General features: G+C 44.3%; 1 protein-coding gene across 5 annotated transcripts in view; it reads left to right on the forward strand.

The window, feature by feature from the left end:
* Positions 1-488: 488 nt before the first annotated feature.
* Positions 489-19347, forward strand: part of SMAP1 (small ArfGAP 1) — a 90537-nt gene continuing 71678 nt past the window's right edge. For 4 of the 5 annotated variants that reach the window (XM_065730894.1, XM_065730895.1, XM_065730897.1 and 1 more), the window contains exon 1: positions 489-705. In XM_065730894.1, coding sequence (XP_065586966.1) covers positions 588-705 — 118 coding nt within the window. In that variant the 5' untranslated portion in view covers positions 489-587. Of the gene's footprint in view, positions 706-1157; positions 1247-19347 lie in introns of those variants that run through there. The other variant, XM_065730899.1, reaches the window with a different exon arrangement.

Raw genomic sequence — 19347 nt, forward strand, 5'->3', positions numbered from 1 at the left:
ATACAGCGCAATTCAGTAATTTAACAGCTGCAGAAGAGACCTGAATTTCCACCTGCCTCACTTCAGTACTTTACAGGTTATCCATAGGCTCCAGCTCTTTCCAGAAGGGCTATACTTCAAAAAAAAAAAAAAAAAGAGGAAGAAGAAGCAGCAGCAGCAGCTCGCAGTAAACTGTCAGAAGACGTTCCGAGTAGCAGATTCAACAAGCACACTGAGAGCGGGCACAGGCTCTGCTCTGCGAGGAGCCCCGTCCAGGCGGACGCGGCTGCTCAGCCCTCACAGACGCCCGCCGCCCGCCGTCCTCGCCCCGCCGGCACCGCGCGGCCCTCAGGACATCCGGGAAGGGCTCCGAGCCGGCTGCCACGCGGCGGGTGGGTACCGCCCTGGCCCCGGGGCGCCCCGTCCTCCGCTTGGGGCGGCGCTAGGACCCGGCGGACTATTTGTCGCGGCGCCGGGGCGGGCTGCGCGGGCGGACGCGTCTGCAAGTAGTTCCGGTCGAGGAAGCGGGTGCTGGCGGCAGCCGGTTCCGCGCCAGGACAGCAGCGCCGCGACTCCGGCGGTGCCCGGCCCAACCTCCCGCCGCCACCATGGCCACCCGCTCGTGCCGCGAGAAGGCGCAGAAGCAGAACGAGCAGCACCAGGCCATCCTGGCCAAACTGCTGCGCGAGGAGGACAATAAGTACTGCGCCGACTGCGAGGCCAAGGGTACGGCTGTTCGGCGGGCGCGGGGCGGGGGGAAGCGGCGGCGCTCAGGGAGGAGGAGGCGGCCTCGCCCCGCTCCGCTCCGCTCCTCCGCCCGTGCGCCAGTGTGCGGAGCGGGAGCGGTCCGTCGGCGGAGCTCCGCGAGCGCGGCCGCTTCGTGTGCCCGCCCCGGGAGGCGGCCGCCCGGGCCTGGGCTGCTGTCCGCGCTCGGCCAGGTGGCACACGCTGCCGCACTGGAGGTTCTGACGTGGACAAAATGCGGCGTGTCCCTCTCTCGTTTCGAATCGTTCCGTGTTGCGCGGTGATTTATTGTAAATATACGGCTTCCTGCGTGGTGGCCGCGCTCCCGCGCCGCGTGCCCGGGCTGAGGCTGCGCCCTGCTGCTGCCCAGCACCCTTGGCCGGGGGCTCCGGCAGCGCCATGCGCGATGGCAGCGCGTGATGCATCAGAAAGAAGGAAACCAGGTTTCGTTCTCCTCGTGTGCGGACATAAGTATTATATAATGTGGATTACACCGAAGATAACAGACCCTTGTGACTTGCAAGTAAGTCTTCTTACTGGTTTGCTGATGCGGCTGTGCCAGCTTCTGGTTGCTCTGTAAGAGACTCACTGTAAGCCGGGTGGTTCTGGGAAAGTCGTGTTTGTGTGCTTTGTGCGCTTTGTGCACGGCTGGCGTTCCCGTGTTGAGCTGCTTGCCGAGTCCCACACCTGTGCTGTTAGCAGCGCAGGCCTCAGAGCATGGCTGCTCAACAGCAGTGTCTCAAATTCTCCAACTCAGTTTCGTCTTCCCTTCTGAACTCCCTCTTTCTAGCCATCACCTGGGCGAAGCATTAGTAAGTCTCTGTTGGCCTTGCATGGTGTCTTCTACTGCTTCAGTTCAGCAGGACTGACAAATCCAGCCTTGTCTTCCTCTGTGTTACTTAATATTTCTGTGCGCTCTTGCACTGTTCTGTTCTGGTTTCTTTGATGCTTCCATACTTCTGTCACAACACAAAGCTTGAAGTGGCTGAAAGCTCTGACCTTCACCATATTGGGTTTTTTTTCTGTTGGGTTCCCGGAGCAGCTACTACTCTGTTGTCCAACCTGACTTCTGCTTCCAAGTGAACCTGTAATTCGGTTTCCTTCTTTGTAATAAATTGTTCTACTTTAGCTGCCTTATCTGCAATCTGACTGCACTTCTGAAGTCTTCTCTGTTTTCTCTTTCGCCAAAACCTCTTCCTCCCATGCTGTCTTTCTGTATGCTAAAGGTATGGCTTGCTCTCGCCCTTCCCTGCAGGAAAGCTGATTGAGGTTTTATTTTGTTTCCTTCACTCAAGTTTAATTTACATGTGTCTCTTCCTGTTCTGGCTGCTCTGGCATTTCTGATTTCCTCATATCTTATTAGCTTCTTGCTGTTGTCTGCCTCTGCCCATGCTCCTGTAGTTAAATGTGTGGTTTTCTAGTGGTTGGAGAGGAGTTAGTGGAACAGCAAGCAAAGTGAGCACCAGCTGTTGTAGGGGCACCTGTCTGGGAGGTGATATGAAGGAGAGGCTGTGTAGATTCCTTTTCTTACCTGTTGAAGTTTCCTCCTAAGCAGGAGAGCTGTATGAGTGGCCTTTGGCTGCCATTGCATTATATCCTGGAGTCTACATATCCGTGTAGAAGAAGGAGCGCAGTTGGTTCTCAAGTTGAATATCAAGCCTTTGCCTGCCATGGAAATGTAATGCTCTGTCATATTGTTTCCTTGTTGAAACTTGCTGTTGGCCAACAGAAGAGTAAGAAAGAAGGCTATTTCTTTCAGTTATGGCCAGCTTTTTTTTTTTCCCTCCTAGTGTGTTTCATGCTTAAGCCATGATGGCTAAGCACTAACAGCTTGCCAGTGTCATGCAATGTTCTGGTTTTGTTAGTCATGGCACACAGCAATGGCTGAGGCAGTGATTCCTTAAGATGTCTCTGCTGGGATCCCAGGTCTGGGAGCTGTCTCAGATGCTAGTAGTTGACTTCTCTGCTTCCATCAGAACAGCCCTGATCTCATCTCTGGTCATACCTGTAATTACAGGCTGGAGTTCCAACCTGTCAGCTCCACTAGAGGTTCTCTTAGGCCTGACTACTAGAAACAATCGCAAAATTGTTCATGACAAGCACATAGGACTTCCAGACTAGGGCTCACTTATGTCAGAAAACCTGTGTTTTCTTTTGTTGGTGTTTTTTTTTCTTTACACTATTTGTCAGTTCAGTTTCCATTAGCTTCTTTAATGCAAGCTTTGTGTTCTTGCCCGTCATCCTCCTCCCTGTTTACTAGGATTCACAGAATTGTAGGGGTTGGAAGGGGCCTCTAGAGATCCTCTAGTCCAACCCTCCTGCCAAAGTAGCTCCCTAGACAGGGTTGCACAGGTAGCCCCCGAGTTCTGCTTCTTTACTGTTCATCTCACAGTTAGGTGGTGGTATCTTCGTGGTGACATGAATTGTGCCTGCATGTTGGTTCTTATTCTGGTAATCTGCCCACCTCCCCAGGCAGCCTGTTCACACTGTTACATCTGAGGGATGTTGAAACCTCACATACTGTGGTTGTATATCTGTATTAAGTGCATCTCTTTGAGGCCCTGGAAATTTGTAGGTAGCTAGATACCATCTGGCACCTTGCAATTATCCTTCTGACCCTAACAAACTTCTTGTGGTCCCACGTGCTTTTTTTTTTTTTTTTTTAATCACTTACTGCTTTGATTGTATCTACCTTTAATACCTTCTAGCTTTTACATCTCACATCAAAAAAGGGATCTTCAACACTTGCTCTTGTCCTCCTGCTGATTCACTCCAAAATCACTGAGCTGGCTCTGCTTGTTCTCACTATCCAAGGACCATCTGCATTGCCTATAAGGAAGTTTCAAGTGTCCACCTTTCCTATATTATTACACACTCGCTTTTGTAGGAAGTTTTTTCTTTTTTTTTTTAATGGCATGTTTGTATTTCTGAAAATAATAGTGGTTTTTAATAGTGAATATTAATAGCAAGGGCAAATCCATCCATAGGTTTCTTGCCTACTTTTTAACATGTATAATGTGTGGGGTTACAAGTATTTGCTGCTTTGTTCTGCAAGCCTTTTGGAAGGAGGAGAATACAGCTGAGGACACATCTGCCACAGTAGGCATGAGGCTATGATTAGGATTGCTGACTTTGGGTGCAGTTTGTGGAAGTGCTTTTTATTTTGTGTTTGCCTTTTAATTGTTGGAATAGCTGTCATGAATCCGATGGGTGCTGCTAAAATACACTGGAAACAACCTGATGGAGGGCTGCACTCAGTCTTGCAGCCACTCAGATGTCATCTAATTGTGCAGGAAGCCTAAAAATCAAAGGCTCTGGAACTGTCTTTGCAATCACTTGGGTTTTTGGAAGAGTGAAGGGTGACATCTGACAGTGCAGTATTTGTCTGCGTACTGACTTCACATCCCTGTCTGAACAGCTGTCTGTGTAAGGCAGGAGATGTCTTCATAGTGTTGCCTTAGTGTTTCTTACAAGTATTAGGAATAGGTAGTGTATGTAGGCAGTAGCTTCAGTGATACTGGCTTTTTGAAAGAAGGCAAGCAACTGAAACTCTTTCTGGTGTATAGTCATGTGGTGCAGCTCTTCATGTCCTTTTCTGTGTATGTGTAAGTAAGCTAGTAGGGACTGGCAGGCTGCAGGAGAAATAGCCATAGATCTGTCTGTCAGTCTGGTGTGCAGAGTGTACTGAGAGCCATCTTGAAGCACCTGATTTTTTTCTTTCCCAGTATAGGGAGATTAAATGCATTTTTATTGTTACTTGTGCTAATATTTGAATCTTTTAAGAAATAACACCTCATAACGGATTTATCAAATGGAATTGAAGTCAAAAACCATTAATGTCAGTCAGCAGCCCTTTTGACTATAGAGGCTCACAGCTTGCTAATTCTGTGTACTTAGTACCTCATTACAATGTATCTTCTAGGCTTGTGTTACTGCTTGGCAGCAAGGCTGGTATTACTTGGGCACTGATGTTAAATACAAATGAACAGAGTGCTTGCTACTTGGAAAGTGTGACAGAGCACAAAAGGAAGTGCTTTCTTGAAAAGAGTCAAGATGTTCAGCAGTAGCAAAGGACTAGCCATGGGAGCAAGCAGACCTGTAAGGTAAACTGGGAGCAATAAATCTTGGTCGAGCACCCATCTCCACAAACAGGGGCCGTAAGAATCCCATCACTGTTCATAACCATGTTCAGGTGTAAGGCATATGTTTGAAAACCAAACAGTTGTATTCTGTTTTTACGCATTGCATGGAATGTTGACTTTAATACAGACATGTTATCTACTGAAGTCTGCTGATGTATTCATATCCCTGTCAAGAAGGCAATTACTTGGGTTGTCAACTGCTTTAATTTTGTTTGTTTGTTTTTAACTGTAGCACATGCAGTAGCATGATAGGAAGCTTGCAGATCTTTTGGGCTATCAGATAAAATGAATAAATCTGCGTTAGGAGATTTGCGAGATTGTTCTTTTTCTTGTTAGTTGGGTTTCTTTGCTTCATGTGCTATGAAGTCTGGCTAAGTGTTCTCTTACCTGAATTTTGGTAAAATGGCACAATGGCACTGTTACGTATTAAACCAGATACAGTTTAGTTCACAGTATCCAGTGAAAATATTTCCAATAGTTTTTAGTTATACTATACTGTACTTAGATATCTGATTGGTAAACTGATCTTTTTAGTGTGAGGCTCACAAAGTTCAACATCACCTTGCATTTCTACAAGGAAAAAAATGCAGTGCTGAAACTTGTCTAGTCAAAGCCAATTACTACAAACTTGGTTGAAAGGAAACCTAATTTTAATTTTCCTGATAGAATCATAGAAATCCAAGGTTGGAGAAGACCTCCAAGAACAGATGATCCAACCACGCACATACCACCAATATTTCCCCACTAAGCCTTTAAATACAGCATCTGAACATTTGAACACCTCCAGGAATGGTGACTCAACCACCTCCCTGGGCAGCCTGTTCCAGCACCGGAACACTTTTGGAGAAGACATTTTTCCTAACATCCAACCTGAATCTTCCCTGATACAACTCGAGGTTATTGTCTCTAGTCCTATTGGTAGTTACCCAGCAGAAGAGACCAACCTCCACCTTGCCTCAACCTCCCTTCAGGTAGTTGTAGAGAGCAATAAAGTCTCCCCTGAGCCTTCTTCAGACTTAACGTTCCTAGCTCTCTCAGCTGCTCCTCATGAAACTTGTGCTCCAGACCCTTCCTCAGCTTTGTTGCCCTTCTCTGGACATGCTCCAAGGCCTCAATTTCTTCCTTGCATTGAAGGGCCCAAAACTGAACGCAGTACTCTAGGTGTGACTTCACCAGTGCTGAGTGCATAGGGAGATTGCTTCCCTGTTCCTGCTGGTGACACTGTTTTTGATACAAGCCAGGATGATGCTGCCTTTTTGTCCACTTGGGGTAACACTGCTGGCTTATGTTCAGCCAAGTGTTGACCACTACCCCTAGGTCAGTTTCCTCCACACAGTAGTCCAGCCACTGTGCCCCAAGCCTGTAGCATTCTGGGGTTGTGGCCAAAGTACAGAACCCAGCGCTCAGTGTTGTTGAACTTCATCCCATTGGCTTTGGCCCAGCATTCCAGTCTTTCTAGATCTCTCTGTAGGGCCGTTCCCCCCAACCCCCAGGCAGATTGACACTTCCTCCTAACTTGGTGTTATCTGTAAGCTTACTGAGGGTGTGCTCAGTCCCCTCATCCAGGTCATCAGTAAAGATACTGAACAGAACAGGCCACAGTGCCAACTCTTCAAGAGCACCACTTCTGACTGGTCACCAGATGGATTTAACTTCGTTCACCACTGCTTTCAAGGTCCGACCCTCCAGCCAATTCTTCACCCAGCAGAGTGTACCTGTCCAAGCCACAGGCTGCCAGCTTCTCAAGGGGTATACTGGGGGATGCAGTATTCTGGTCTTCCTTGAAGTGGGGAGCCCAGAACTGGGCACAGTACTTCAAACATGACCTTACTAGAGCAGAGTAGGAGGGGAGAATCGTCTCCCTTAACCTGCTAGCTGTACCCATTTTAATACACTCCAGAATACCATTGGCTTTCTTGGCTGCAAGACCAACCTGTTGTCCACCAGGACACCCAGGTCCTTCTCTGCAGAGCTCCTTCCCGGCTGATAGATGTGGTTATTCCTTTCTAGGTGTAGCACTCTGCAGTTGCCCTTACTGATTCTCATGTGATTCCTCTCCACCCAACTCTCCAGCTTGTCCTGGTCTTGCTGTATGGCAGCACAGCCTTCAGGTGTGCCAGCCACTCCTCCCAGCTGTGTCCCAGTAGAGGGACATGACTGGATTCTTCTCAGCAGCGTGTGGTGATATAACAAGGGGAAATGGCCTCAAACTGGTGCATAGGAAGTTCTGCACAAATGTGTGTGAGAATTTCCTCACTCTTCAGTGACGTGGAGAAGATGTCACTGTACGATATTGTTGGTTTTAAGATTTGTACCTAGATCTCTTTCTGCTCAGCTGAGATTAATGCTGTCTTGTGAATCTTCCCTCTTTGGTCAGGACACTGGAGAATGCAGCTTTAATGCAGCCCTAAGAAGTCCTTGTCAGCAGCAGTGAGGAAGCAACTAGATATATGTACGTGATAAGAAGGCTTTCAGGAGGTACCTTACCTGTAGGGGTGGTTCCCTCCTTAATCTAGATTTCCTAAAGGGATTAGTAGTCAGTAGCTATTACTCAGGGAGTAGTCAAAGATAATTTAGCACAAGTGTCACATCTTCCTCAGCAAGCTCACTGGTGTTCATTTGAGCACAATTCAGCTTTACATTACTAGTTTAGAATGCTTTGAATTGTTCTCCCAGGAGGCCACAGGTAAATTCCCTAAAGCTTAAAGAGTTTACCTTGTGAACAGGTAATGTACAGTGATGTCTTCATTCTAATGTTGAGGTGCTTTAAGAGTAACACTGCTAAATCTGTAACTACTTGAATCCAGCTTCACCATACTGGCAGCAACAGTTAGTTTCCAGATGTTATGGAAGAATAAAGATGACTTAACTGAGGTATGATTTTGCTGGTATCACAGAGACTTAGTGAGGTTGCAGTCCTCCAGTTTTACAAGCAAGAGGTGGTTACAGGTGCTTTAGGAGAGACAGACTGGGCTGATGAGGATGGAGACTAGTCACATTCTGTCAGAATGATGGGCCTGCATGTGCAGCTTTGCCCAGCGGCGGATGATGAGCTTAAGAGCTTATGGGTCAAGGGTAGAGGGCAAGCCAGTGTGGGTGATGGTTTAGGTGTCTGCTCCTAACTGCCTGATCAGGAAAAAGTAGGAATGAGGCCTTCCTGTATTGTGCTTATGTGGCAGAGTTTTGGTAGCAGTGAGGCTGCATGGGGTTCCCTTTGTGAAGAGCACAGCAGCTGCCCCATGTCAGGTCAGAGGAGGCTCCAAAAGGGACCCACTGTTGCCAGAGCTGAGCCATAAGTGATGCTGGGTGTGCTCTGAGAGAGCAGATTGAAGGAAAGGGAAAACAGCTGCACAGCTACTGGGAGAAAGGAGTGAGAACATGTGAGAGAAGCAGCCCTGCAGCCACCAAAGTCAGTGAAGAAGGAGGGCAGGAGGTGCTCCAGGTGTGGAGGAGAAGCTTCCTTCAGCCCAAGAGATGCCTGAGGTGGGTGGAGTAGGCTGTCCCTCTTCAGACCATGCAGATACCCCACAAGAGCAGCCTTGGGCTGGAGCTGGAGCTCATGGTGGGGCAGGAGGGCTGAGAGAGCTGCTGTCCATAGGGACCTGTGCACAGCACCTCCTGAAGGATGGGCCCTGTTATATGGAGTCATGTTGAGCAGTGCCTGAAGAGCTACAGCCTGTGAGAAGCACGCACTGGATGAGTTTGGGAAGGAGAGCATCCTGTGGGAGGGACCCCATGTGACCATGAAAGAGTGGCAGAGACAAAACATGGTGGGCTGACTACTGCCCCTGTTCCTTGTGCTGCTGGACAGAGGAGGAGGGCGGTGGGTGGGGGGTGTATTTAGTTTGCTCTCCGTTCCCACTCCTCTAATCCGTTATTAGCAGCAGGCAATAAGTTATGTTAATCTCCCTTATGCTGAGTCTATTTTGCCTGTGATGATGAGTGATCTCCCTGTCCTTAACTCTTGAACCTTTTGTCACTATATTTTCCCCTCCTATTCTATTGAGGCGGGGGGAGTTGAGAGAGCGGTTTGGTGGAGTTTGGGTAGCTGTCAGCGTGAAACCACCACAGCCCTTCTTCAGGGGACTTGAAGAAGCCTGACTTTCACAAACTGTGGTGTTTGTAGGGGACTTGATGTGATACCAACAGAGGAAGGACAAATGTAAAGGTTGGGGGTAGACTTGGCTGTGGTGACTGTGAGATGGAAGAGTTTAGGGTCTGAAGAAGAGGTAACAAAGCGAAGAGCAGAACTGTAACTATGAACTTCAGGAGATAAGACTTGTTTGAAGATGTACTTGGAAGAATTATTTAGGTGGTGGGGTCCAGGAAAGAGAGGAGACTAAGGGAGCTGGTTTTGACTATTTTAAATTTTTTTTTTATTTCTAAGGGTCACTTCTTTTTGTTGTAAAGGAGCACATCCCAGTGAGCAGGAAATCAAGCAGAAGCAGCAGGGAGCCTGTGTAAGTGAGCAAGTTGCTCCTGGCAAACCTCAGACAAAGGAATCAGCGCTAAGAAGTGAAAGCAGAGACAGGTGATCCAGGCAGAATACAGAGGGACTGTCCAAGCATGTAGGGATGGGGTTAGGGAGGAAAAGAAAAATCTGCTTGGAGTTGAATCTGGTGAGGAATGTGAAGCACAACAGGAATGACTGGCAGCAAAAAGGGCTGGAGTGGATAGGGCAGGGCACCTGGAGGTAAGAGGTGTGGAAAAGGCTTCCTCATTTTGGCCTTTACTAGTAAGGCTTGCTTTCACGGATCCCTTCTGTGTAAGAAATCTCCCTTTATCTTATAACTGCTGGTTGGATCTCTGTATTATGACTAAAAATAGACAGGGGCAGACTAGGGGCAAAACAGAAACTATTTCAGGTTTCCTTCTCGTCTGATTTGGTCTCTACTGCGGATTTGAATGATATTACTCTTCTGCATTCAGCTCTGGAGCCATGAGCACAGGAATGATGTGGACCTATTAAAATGAGTCCAGAGGAGGACCATGAAGGTCATCAGAGAGCAGGAGCACCTCTCCTGTGAAGACAGGCTGAGGGAGCTGGGTTTGATCAGGCTGGAAAGAGAATGTTCTGGGGAAACTTCATTGCAGCCTTACAGTTCCTAAAAGGGGCCTACAGGAAAGGTGGGAAAAGACTCTTTTTGTCATGGAGTATAGTGATAAAACAAGTGGTAATATCTTTAAACTAAAAGAGGCAATTTAGACATTGGGAAAAGAATTCTTTACTTAAATAGTGGAGAAGGACTGGAACATGATGTCTAAAGAAGTTGTTGGATACCCCGAATCCTGTAGGCTATTTGAGGCCAGGTTGGATGGGGCCCTGGGCAGCTCATCTAATGGGTGACAACCCTGCCTGTGGCTGGGGTCTGGAGCTGGATGGTCTTTATGCTTTGGGTTGGGAGAGACCTTACTGGGATTCTGTAGTTTTTCTCTTGAATGACTTTACGTGCCATAAAGTTGTTTTATCTTATTTGTGAAGACTTAGTCAATTTACATTTGAATGGGTATCTAACTTCATACTAATTTCATGCCTTTGTTTATAGTCATTCGACTGTGGGATGTAGAACTAACCCTTATTTATCCTCCACTCTTGCTGTGTTCATTGTTGCTTTCCTGCTTGCTGACACAGTATTTGACCTGGTCAGGGGAAGCTGGGTTTCTATTTTGTTTCTACCTTTGCCAAAACACCTAAGAGTTGATCTGTGTTCCTCCCATCAGAGGAGCCCGTTGCTTTTGTGTTCTGGGGTCACTGTCTGAAGAGAAGGAAAGAAACTTAGAGGTTCAGAGAGCATCCTAGTGCTCCAAGTCTGTAGTAACTGTGGATGTGGAGAGCTCTAATTCTGTAGCTCACAGATACAGTGACATATTTTGCGGGGAATGTGAAAAATTGCCCAGGTCAGCATGCTGACTGTCTCAGTTAACCCAGACCTTCAGCTGTCCTTTATCTCTTGAGGAAAGGTATTTGCTTCCTTCAACTGTTCTGGCATGTGGCAGTAGCTCAGCCCTTGTCAGAGTGGAACCTGGACAGGAGGTCGATGCTCAGGGGCAGTGTTGCCAAGCAACTGACTGCAGCCAGGATTTGGTAAAAGCAGTTCTGTTTCTCACAGCTGTGCCTGTCTCTTGATTTTTGTGGAAGAAAATGGATATGCCGATGAGGACTGAGGAGCTGTACCTCCTTGCGTGGCTGGGAAAATGATTTTGGCTTTTTATTTGATCCATGGTTGGTTATTGATTGCTGTACCCTTCTTGTATGCTAGCTCTTTTTTGTAAATAGGAGGCAACAGGAGTCTCTTATGCAATTTTAGTAAAGTACTTAAACAGTTCAAGCTTTATGGCATAGGACTTCCTTAGTAGGATGAAAGGCTGTAGTAGTCCTATAGGAATTCCTGCAAAAGGAGGTGGAAGTGATTCACTGTGCGTAACCTGCTCCTCCCGAGTGCCCTGGAACTTGCAGGTAGATACAAAGTGAAGTGCTGAGTGGTCACTGGGACTTAGTAATAATGTTAAATAAGCTCTTTAGAAACAAATGAGGAGGTTTTTCTCTTGTGTCACACAGATCTGGTTACAGCAAGTGTGAGAAACACTGCTTAGAAGGAAATTTCCTTCCAGTCCTGTTTAGCTGATAACATGGTGTGTTTGCCTGTTGATGTTCCAGCATGACAGACTGTCTTTTTGCCAAATTCATTTGGATTGTCTTTCATCTAATGTCATCTTGAAGAAACCCCATACTTTTATGAAACAATAAGATACCTCTAGAGAAAATGCAAAACTCATTTCAGCTTTATCCAGGGTGATGTTCTGTTTAGATATAAAAAAAAAAAAAAGTTTTTAGTTTTGTTAACCATGAGATTGTCAAATACCAAATTGCTGAGGTGATGGGAACATAGCTTAGAAGTGTTTAAGACAACTGACCTAAGCCCTGAGCAGCCTGATCTGATGAGGTCTGCTTGGAGCATCAGGTTGGTCTGAAGGACCTCAGGTGGTTTATTCCCGATTCTCAACTGTATTACTTCACTTTTCATACACTAGTTGAGCAAGTACAGCAGCTGTATCTCTTAAAAAGCAAGTGTTCAGCATGTGGGTGTTTGTACATGTGTTTGTACCTTATTTTGTGGGATGGCCCCCAGAAAGGCTTGATTCTGTCCTCAGCTGCTTATTCCTTCCCTTGTTCTTTCCTTAAGTTCATGTCTTGAAGTCCACAGCAAGTGCTGCTCTGAAGGTTAGTGATATTCTTACAGGACAATTTGGGGATTATCCACAAATGGGATTGTGTTTATGTAGTAAGAAATTCCTGTGCCTGAGCTACAATGTGTTACTGTAGGGGGATGGCTTAGTAGGAGAGGGAGTGGTGCAGCATTACTATCTACACACTCTAGTCTGTTTAACCTGCAAAGGAGGTGAGCAAAAAAGGTTTGTATGTGGGGAGAAAGGTTGGTGAGTATACTGTTGTGGAGAAAGGGATGTTGTAAGCAAGTACAAACGGGGAGATGAGTGACTGGAAAGCAGCTTGGCAGACAGAGATCTGGAAGGTGCTGGTGACAGCAGGCTTAGCGTGAGCCAGTACTGTGCTCTGGCAGCCAAGTGGGCAAACCACATTTTGGAGTGCGTTAAACCAGCTGGTCAAAAGGGGTGATTCTTCCACTTACATGTTGGTATGACCTCTCCTTGAATACTGTATTCAGTTCTGTTCTCCACAACATAAAAAAGGATGTTACAGGCCCTGAAAGCATCTAGAGAGGGTGCCAAAGCTGGTAGAAGAGCTGCAATGTCCCTCCTATGTGGAATGGCTGAGCACACTTGGTTTGTCTCGTTTGGAGAGGAGAGGCTGACAGGTGAGCTCCCTGAGGAGGGGAAACAGTGATGTGCTGCACTGTGCTCTCTAGAAGCAGATGGCCCTGTGCCTGATGGTGTTCAAGAGGCATTTGAATAATGTCCACAGTAATATGCTTAAACTTCTGGTTAGCTGTAATACGGTCAGGCAGTTGGATGAAATGATCTTTGAAAGTCCCTTTCAACTGACCAGTCCTATCATAAAGTTAAGGTATTTAGTTGCTACTTCCTGTTGGCTGGCAGATATTTAGCCATTTCTGGGAAAGCAGGACTTCATGTGTAATGGTTGCTTGGAAGACAAATGCCATGGCCACAAACATCCCCAAACTTCCTCCTCCTTTCTCCAGCTTTTATTACTGAGTATTATTTGTATGGCATAGGATATCTTTTTGGTCAGTTTGAGTAAGCTGTCCTGTATTTGTTCCTACACAAACACTTAACCCTGCAACCTCCTTAGTAGCAGGGCAGCATGAGAAGTAGAAAAGACCTCTGTAACAACTAAAACATCAGTGTGTAATCAACAATGGTTGTTGTTAAATCCAAAACAGGATCTGCAGTGAAGAAAATTGAGACCATCCTAACCAAAACCAGTACAATGAAGAAAATAGGTGCAAGAGACTGGCCAGTCTTTCCAGATGGTTTTAGTGTATTTCTGGAGTCAGAAGACTTGAATTTGTCACTCTGCTTTTTATCTACAAACTCGAATCTCTTACTTGAAAACAAAGCAGAGAGAAAATAGGGGTTGATTTGGAGAAGTTACAGAGAGGTGTTTACTGACTTTGTAGTGCAGGATGTAGGAGGGAGAGCATCTTCAGTATCTGAGGTCTGTGCAGAGGTTGTGTAGTTTGGGGGGATGCCTTCTAAGCAGACTCCTTTTCAGTTGTATTTGAGGAGAAATGGTGGAGAGCTAATTAATGCAACTACTGGATAGCTGATCTGGTAGATAAAGCTAATCATTCACTCTTGTTTGTTTATAGCAAACAGACTACACTATAAACTTGTCCTTCAAGTAAGGCTTATTTCTGAGGTTTCTGTTACAGTTAAAGGAAGAACTTAGTTGCTGGTTGAGGACTTAGTGACCTTTATATTGTGCCTTGCTACAGGGGGCACTCACTATGTCCCAACAGAGTGGCACAGATTTACATAGATATGTATTTTTGTTCTTATCAGCAGTGCTCTTAATACTTAGCAATTATGAAAACATTTGTGTAAGGTCACAGTTCCCTATGTTTTCCTTCTGTTTCTGCATGTGAAAGGAATGTAAGCTGTTCACTTAAAAACAGTAAGCCTTTCAGCAGTACCTTTCTGACAAGGGAAAAATTGAAGTCAAGACCAGTTCCAGAAGCGTCTTACTGAAATATGAAATGTAACATAACCTTGTCTTTACAGAAAATACCAGATGCTGCTAAGAGGAAATGAGTGCCTGCCTGCTTTTTCCTTGCAGCTTGAACTCTAACATGAGCAGTGCTTTCTCTTTGAGCCAACAGGTTGAATGAAATCAGAGCACTGCTCCTTAGTCAAATCCAGGTTTGATGCCTCAAACTGCTCGCTTATTGAATATGTCCAGGTTGGCACCTGTGACATTTCTGATGCAAAAGAGCAATGGCTTTACTTTCCAAAGGATGTGCTGTGGTGTGCTGCTATTCTGCAAGACTTAGAGCACTGCTGTGGCAACTTCCCATGTACTCTGCTGATGTTCTCCTTGTGCACTGAGGAGCTTGAGCCTTGCAGGCAGGGCAGCTCCCTGCCAGTTCTGGTAGCTCGTTATGACTGCTGGTCTGGAGATGGTGAGAGTGACCAGCTAAATCTGTGGTGGCAAATACAGAGTTTGGAAAGTGATGCTTTAAAGGAAGTTTTATGACAATTCACTGAGGTAAAAATGACATTTATGTTAAAAAGAAGTGTATTAAAAAACTTGCCTGATGAAAATATTGTCATCTTATAAATGAGATGAATAAGAGGCATTGTGATATTTTGGGGAATGAATCCTCAAAAAGCCCATCTTGATCTCATTTTTTTCCTAGTATTACTTCAAACAGTGATGTATGGGTTGTATGTATGTTCACATTGAGCTTGAAAGTACTGTATTTTTATTGTTTGATATCTTAGATTTCAAATCATACCATCACCTGATGTTTGGTAAAATTATACATTTTTTTTTATTTTGGAAAAGCAAAAATCTTCTCTCAGTCCTATTCAGTCAAACTTAGGTTACTAGTTTGTGGCTGTTACTGAGGCTGAAATATTTTGATTCTATCTGTTGTGTCCTTGTTGTACTTCTTGAATAATACAGAGTTAAGATAGTTATAATTTTGATTTGATTTTTTTTTGTTGTTGTTGAAGCTATATGTGGTTATCAAATAAATCAATCATGTATACTTAATTTTGTGGCTTAAACAGAACTGAAAGAACTTCCATTCTAGTTAAGGCTTTTTACAATTGTAGAAATTGGGTACTTCTTTATTTAAAACAGTTCAAACAATTATTGCTGCTATTGAAGCAAGTGATAGTGAGCTGAAGGACTAAATGGAATTGGCTGATGGGGATTTCACTGAGTTGCTGTGGAAGGACAGGCTGTGCAGGGAGAGAGTACTTCTCTGTGCCTTCTTCAGCAGGGCTGGGCTTAATGGCTTTGTTGATGGCTTTCATGGAAATTGGTTGTTCAGATAGAAGAGACAAACCTGTGGGAATTCTGTCCTTGAAACTCTACCCCATTTACCAGATTTTGGCTAAAAATAGCCATGCTATGCATCCAAGTCTTGTTTTTCCAATCTTCTTGCAATAAATCCTGAACTGTACAATTCTCAGCCATTACCAAGCTGAGCTCCTTAGCAGTGTGTAGTTGCTTTTATTGCTGACACTCAGCACAACTTCATGTTGCTGAGTTCAGTTTTATTTAAAACTACCAGAAGCTGCTCCTCTTGTTTGAAGTCTCCCCAGACTTTTCTTGATGTAGCAAATCCAAGTTTCTTAAATTCAGGCCTTGTCTGTGTGACAGAACCATTGCAAATCTTGTTTTGAGAAGACTTTCTCTTGAGAGAAGAGCAGGAGATTCCTCCTAACTACTTTAAACTGGGTGATCTTTAAGGTCCCTTCCAACCCAAACTGTTCTGTGGTTCTGCACGTATGTTTAAGCTACATACATTTATTGCCTTTTTTATACAAAAGAGCATTTTGTTGCGTTTGTTTGCATCTGAAAAGCACGAGAAGGCTGTGTTTGTATGAAGCATGGAGGTGAAGAATTAATGCATACTCTGCTGTATAGGAAAAAACTGAGCTTAATGTGGGGAAATGTGACACGTGAATGTTAGTGACTTCAGGTTAAAATCAGGAACTACATGAGCGGAGCAAACGGTAGGTGAACAGTCTCATTTCAGTACTCCTTGAAGACCAAAGTCTTAAGGTCTTTGAAGAACATTTTATTTAAGAGTAAAGATTCTAGCAGTGTAGTTCTTGCACTGTTCCTTTGCCAAAAGAGTTTTAAAAATCCTGAAGATGTCACACATTCTTTCTAAGAAGGCCTGGTTTTTAGTTCATTAAATTTGCCATTTTCTTTCCTAACTTCTTCCTTCAGTTTAGAAGACATAACTGATTCAATAGACCTTATTAACATTGCATTTAAGGTTTTTTGTTTGTTTGTTTGCTCTGGGGTATCTTTTTCTTGCTGTTTGTTTTTGTGCATGTGTGACAATCTGAGTTACAAACAGTAGGAGATGGTGAGTAGGACTCTCAGGACAACTGAGCAGCTTCCAGTGAAACAGCAGGATTGTACTGGAAAGACATGACTGTAGCTTTTGAGCATCTTAGTCTCAGCTTGACCTAATCTCTGTCTCTAGTGTTGTTTTGACAGGCAGCGTTCAGAGGAGTCACTTTAGTTCTGCCTTGTGCTTTTGTTCTTCCCTGTGTACCCGTGGGAGGTGGAACTCGTTAGCCACTCTTCTTCATGAGATCGTAGGCTGTCCCAGCTTGGGAGGGACCTACAGGGATCATCGTGACCTAATGACGTGAAGAAGTAATGCAGAGAGATGTATACTGTATGTACATACGCTGATACAGTCTTTGAGATTTTGGTATATCTTTGGCAAAAAGGTGACTTTTGTAGGAAGTGGCTGACAACCATTAGGAGACCTGTAAATCTTCTTGCAGTTAATTCGCTTTCCCACAAGATGGAGCCAGTTATTCGGCAAATAAAGTGTCAGCCAACGTTTTGTGAAAGAGAGGGGAATTAAGTAACTTCCCTGGGTTTCCCGGTCGGAGTTGGAGTGAAAGGATGAATCACAGAATTGTGTCTGACGGAAAACATAAGTGATTTTGGCCCCAGATAAGTTTGCAACACATTATTTTGGGAATGCAAGCAGTTAATGTACTGTTATATGTAATATTTGGCTTCATTCCTTGCAGAATTGCTACTCGTTATCTGCAAGGATGTAGAACAAAAGCAAATTCAAGTGTAACGCAAACCTTATTTAAAATGAAAGCCTTGACAAGCTTTCATCGTTGACATAAAGTTTTAAATGAAGGCTTAACTAGTTTCCTTGCTACCTATTTATATGCACATAGTCCAACAGATTTAGAGTAGCTTGTTGAGATGTAAAATAGCCATGCTTTCCTTTGGCAGTGAATATAAAAATGTAAGGCTGTGTCCTTGTGTGTTTTACTGCAGTCCTCACCTCTTTGCTCTTTGTAAGTTGAGATGTTCAGTAAGCGTGGGTAGCCCTCTTTTGCAGCCAAATAAATGTTTCTGTGTTAACCTGCTGCTATAGTAAGCTGAGCAGGTAGTGGTGGAGTGGTGAAGAGGAGGAAGCTTAAACCTTGGGCTTTCTAGAACAAATGTACTTTCAGCTTGTTTTTTTCTATGATGCACTAAACCAGGCTCAGCATCATCATTGCTGTTCTTATTGTTGCCTGAAGAGCTAGATTAGCCATTCCCCTAAAGACCTGTATGTATAAGTTGTAGTTATATTAGTTACATTAACAGGGTGCATGGGCAGTAATAGCAATTTTTACTGCTGCCTCCTTGGCCTACTTTCTAATATAAAGGAGAGGAGCATTTTGCCCAAAATGAGCTGTCAGAACAGGGAAGAAACAGATGTAAGGGACACATAAACATGTGCAAGAAGCTAGTCCAGTTTAAATAGTATGGAGGAGAAATGCATCATCCAGAGTGATATCCCGGAAAGGGAAAAGTGTAAAGATTCTGAAATCTGTTTAGAGAGGAGTGTGTAATTCAACAGAATATCTAACAGCTTATTGTCCACAAAATTCACACTGTGAAATGCATTTTGTAGTACAAGAACATTGTGGAAAGATGGATAACTTCTTCAGCAGTTTAAAAATTGGATTTGAATCAACTTATGCTAAAACTTGTGTTTGAAAGTCCATGACAAATTTTAAGGTCTTCACGTTTAGGCTTAGAACAGCTGAAGTCTGATTTTTTGGAATGCTCTCGTCTTTTCAGTACGTGGAGATGTTTTTGCAAGTAGGGAGAATGTTCTGCGCAATAACAGTAGTGACAAGGAAGTTTACTGTAAGTGGAAACAAGCTTCTCTTCAGCATGTTTCTTAACTTTACAACTTATCTGGCTATTTTGAACACTTAAGTTATGCCAGAAAATGCAGAGTCTTGTGGCTGACTTTCATTCTGAAGTTTAGAATGTCCCTGAAGTACTCAAACTATGTCACAACTGGGGCTGTTCTGGGACACAAGATGGTGTAACCATGGGTTGCTCCCCTTCTCCCTGGGTTTTTACTGCTGTGCACAACATGGTATGGTGTATAATGTGACACTGATGCAGCTGCAGGGCTACTGGAATGAAAGCAAACCACCCCAGCCAGAACCAGTGCAGTGTGAAACACCACTTGCTGTTCTCCATTCAGCAGAACAATCAAGAATCTAGATGAATTTACGTGAACATATAAGCATCTCAGATAGAAGGGCTTTTTTGTTCAGATTTTGCAGTTTACTTTTTTGCTGTTTAATTTTAAATTTAGTCATCTTTCTGCTTTAAGATAACTGAATTACAGCTGCAGACAATAAACCTGGTGTGCTTTTATTTGGTATTGGTTATTTTAATGGTTATTTAAATTGTTAATGTCCTAGTGAAGGTTGCCAGATGTTCACAGGAATAACTTAATACACTCAGATCTTGTTGTGTTTTTGTTTGTTTTCATTTTTAAATATCCCATATTGTAGTTGGCCTAACTTAATGATGTATTAAGAAATGAAAGTTAAACTTGAGTCTAATCAGTAGGCAGTGTAGAAAAGTTCAGGTGAAACAATCAAGATTTTCATCTTTGAAGTGGCAATCTATCTTTGGTAAAGAGCTAAGTGTTTTCTTGGGTGTACCCAGACAGTGTTTGTGAGGCTGCTGACTGCTGGAACTAATGGAAACTCATCAGTTGTTTTCATGACAAGGGTGAGTGCTGTGACTCTTTTCTTAACAATATCTTTAGCCAACGATGAAAGAGACTGAAAGCATTTTTAAGCAGTGGAGTTACCCATATCTTAAATGACTGAAGAAGTTACTCAAAGTGGGTTTTATGTCAGGAATGGTACACTGAAACCAGTGCAGCAAACTGCTGAAGTGCAGCTCAGTTGTTCTAGTAAAACACTTCTATTCAAATAACTTTCAAAAGAATAAAGTGCTGTA

The sequence above is a fragment of the Cyrtonyx montezumae genome, unplaced genomic scaffold (genome assembly GCF_038088225.1).
Source record: "Cyrtonyx montezumae isolate F1298 unplaced genomic scaffold, pur_monq_1.0 scaffold_13, whole genome shotgun sequence".
NCBI lineage: Eukaryota > Metazoa > Chordata > Aves > Galliformes > Odontophoridae > Cyrtonyx > Cyrtonyx montezumae.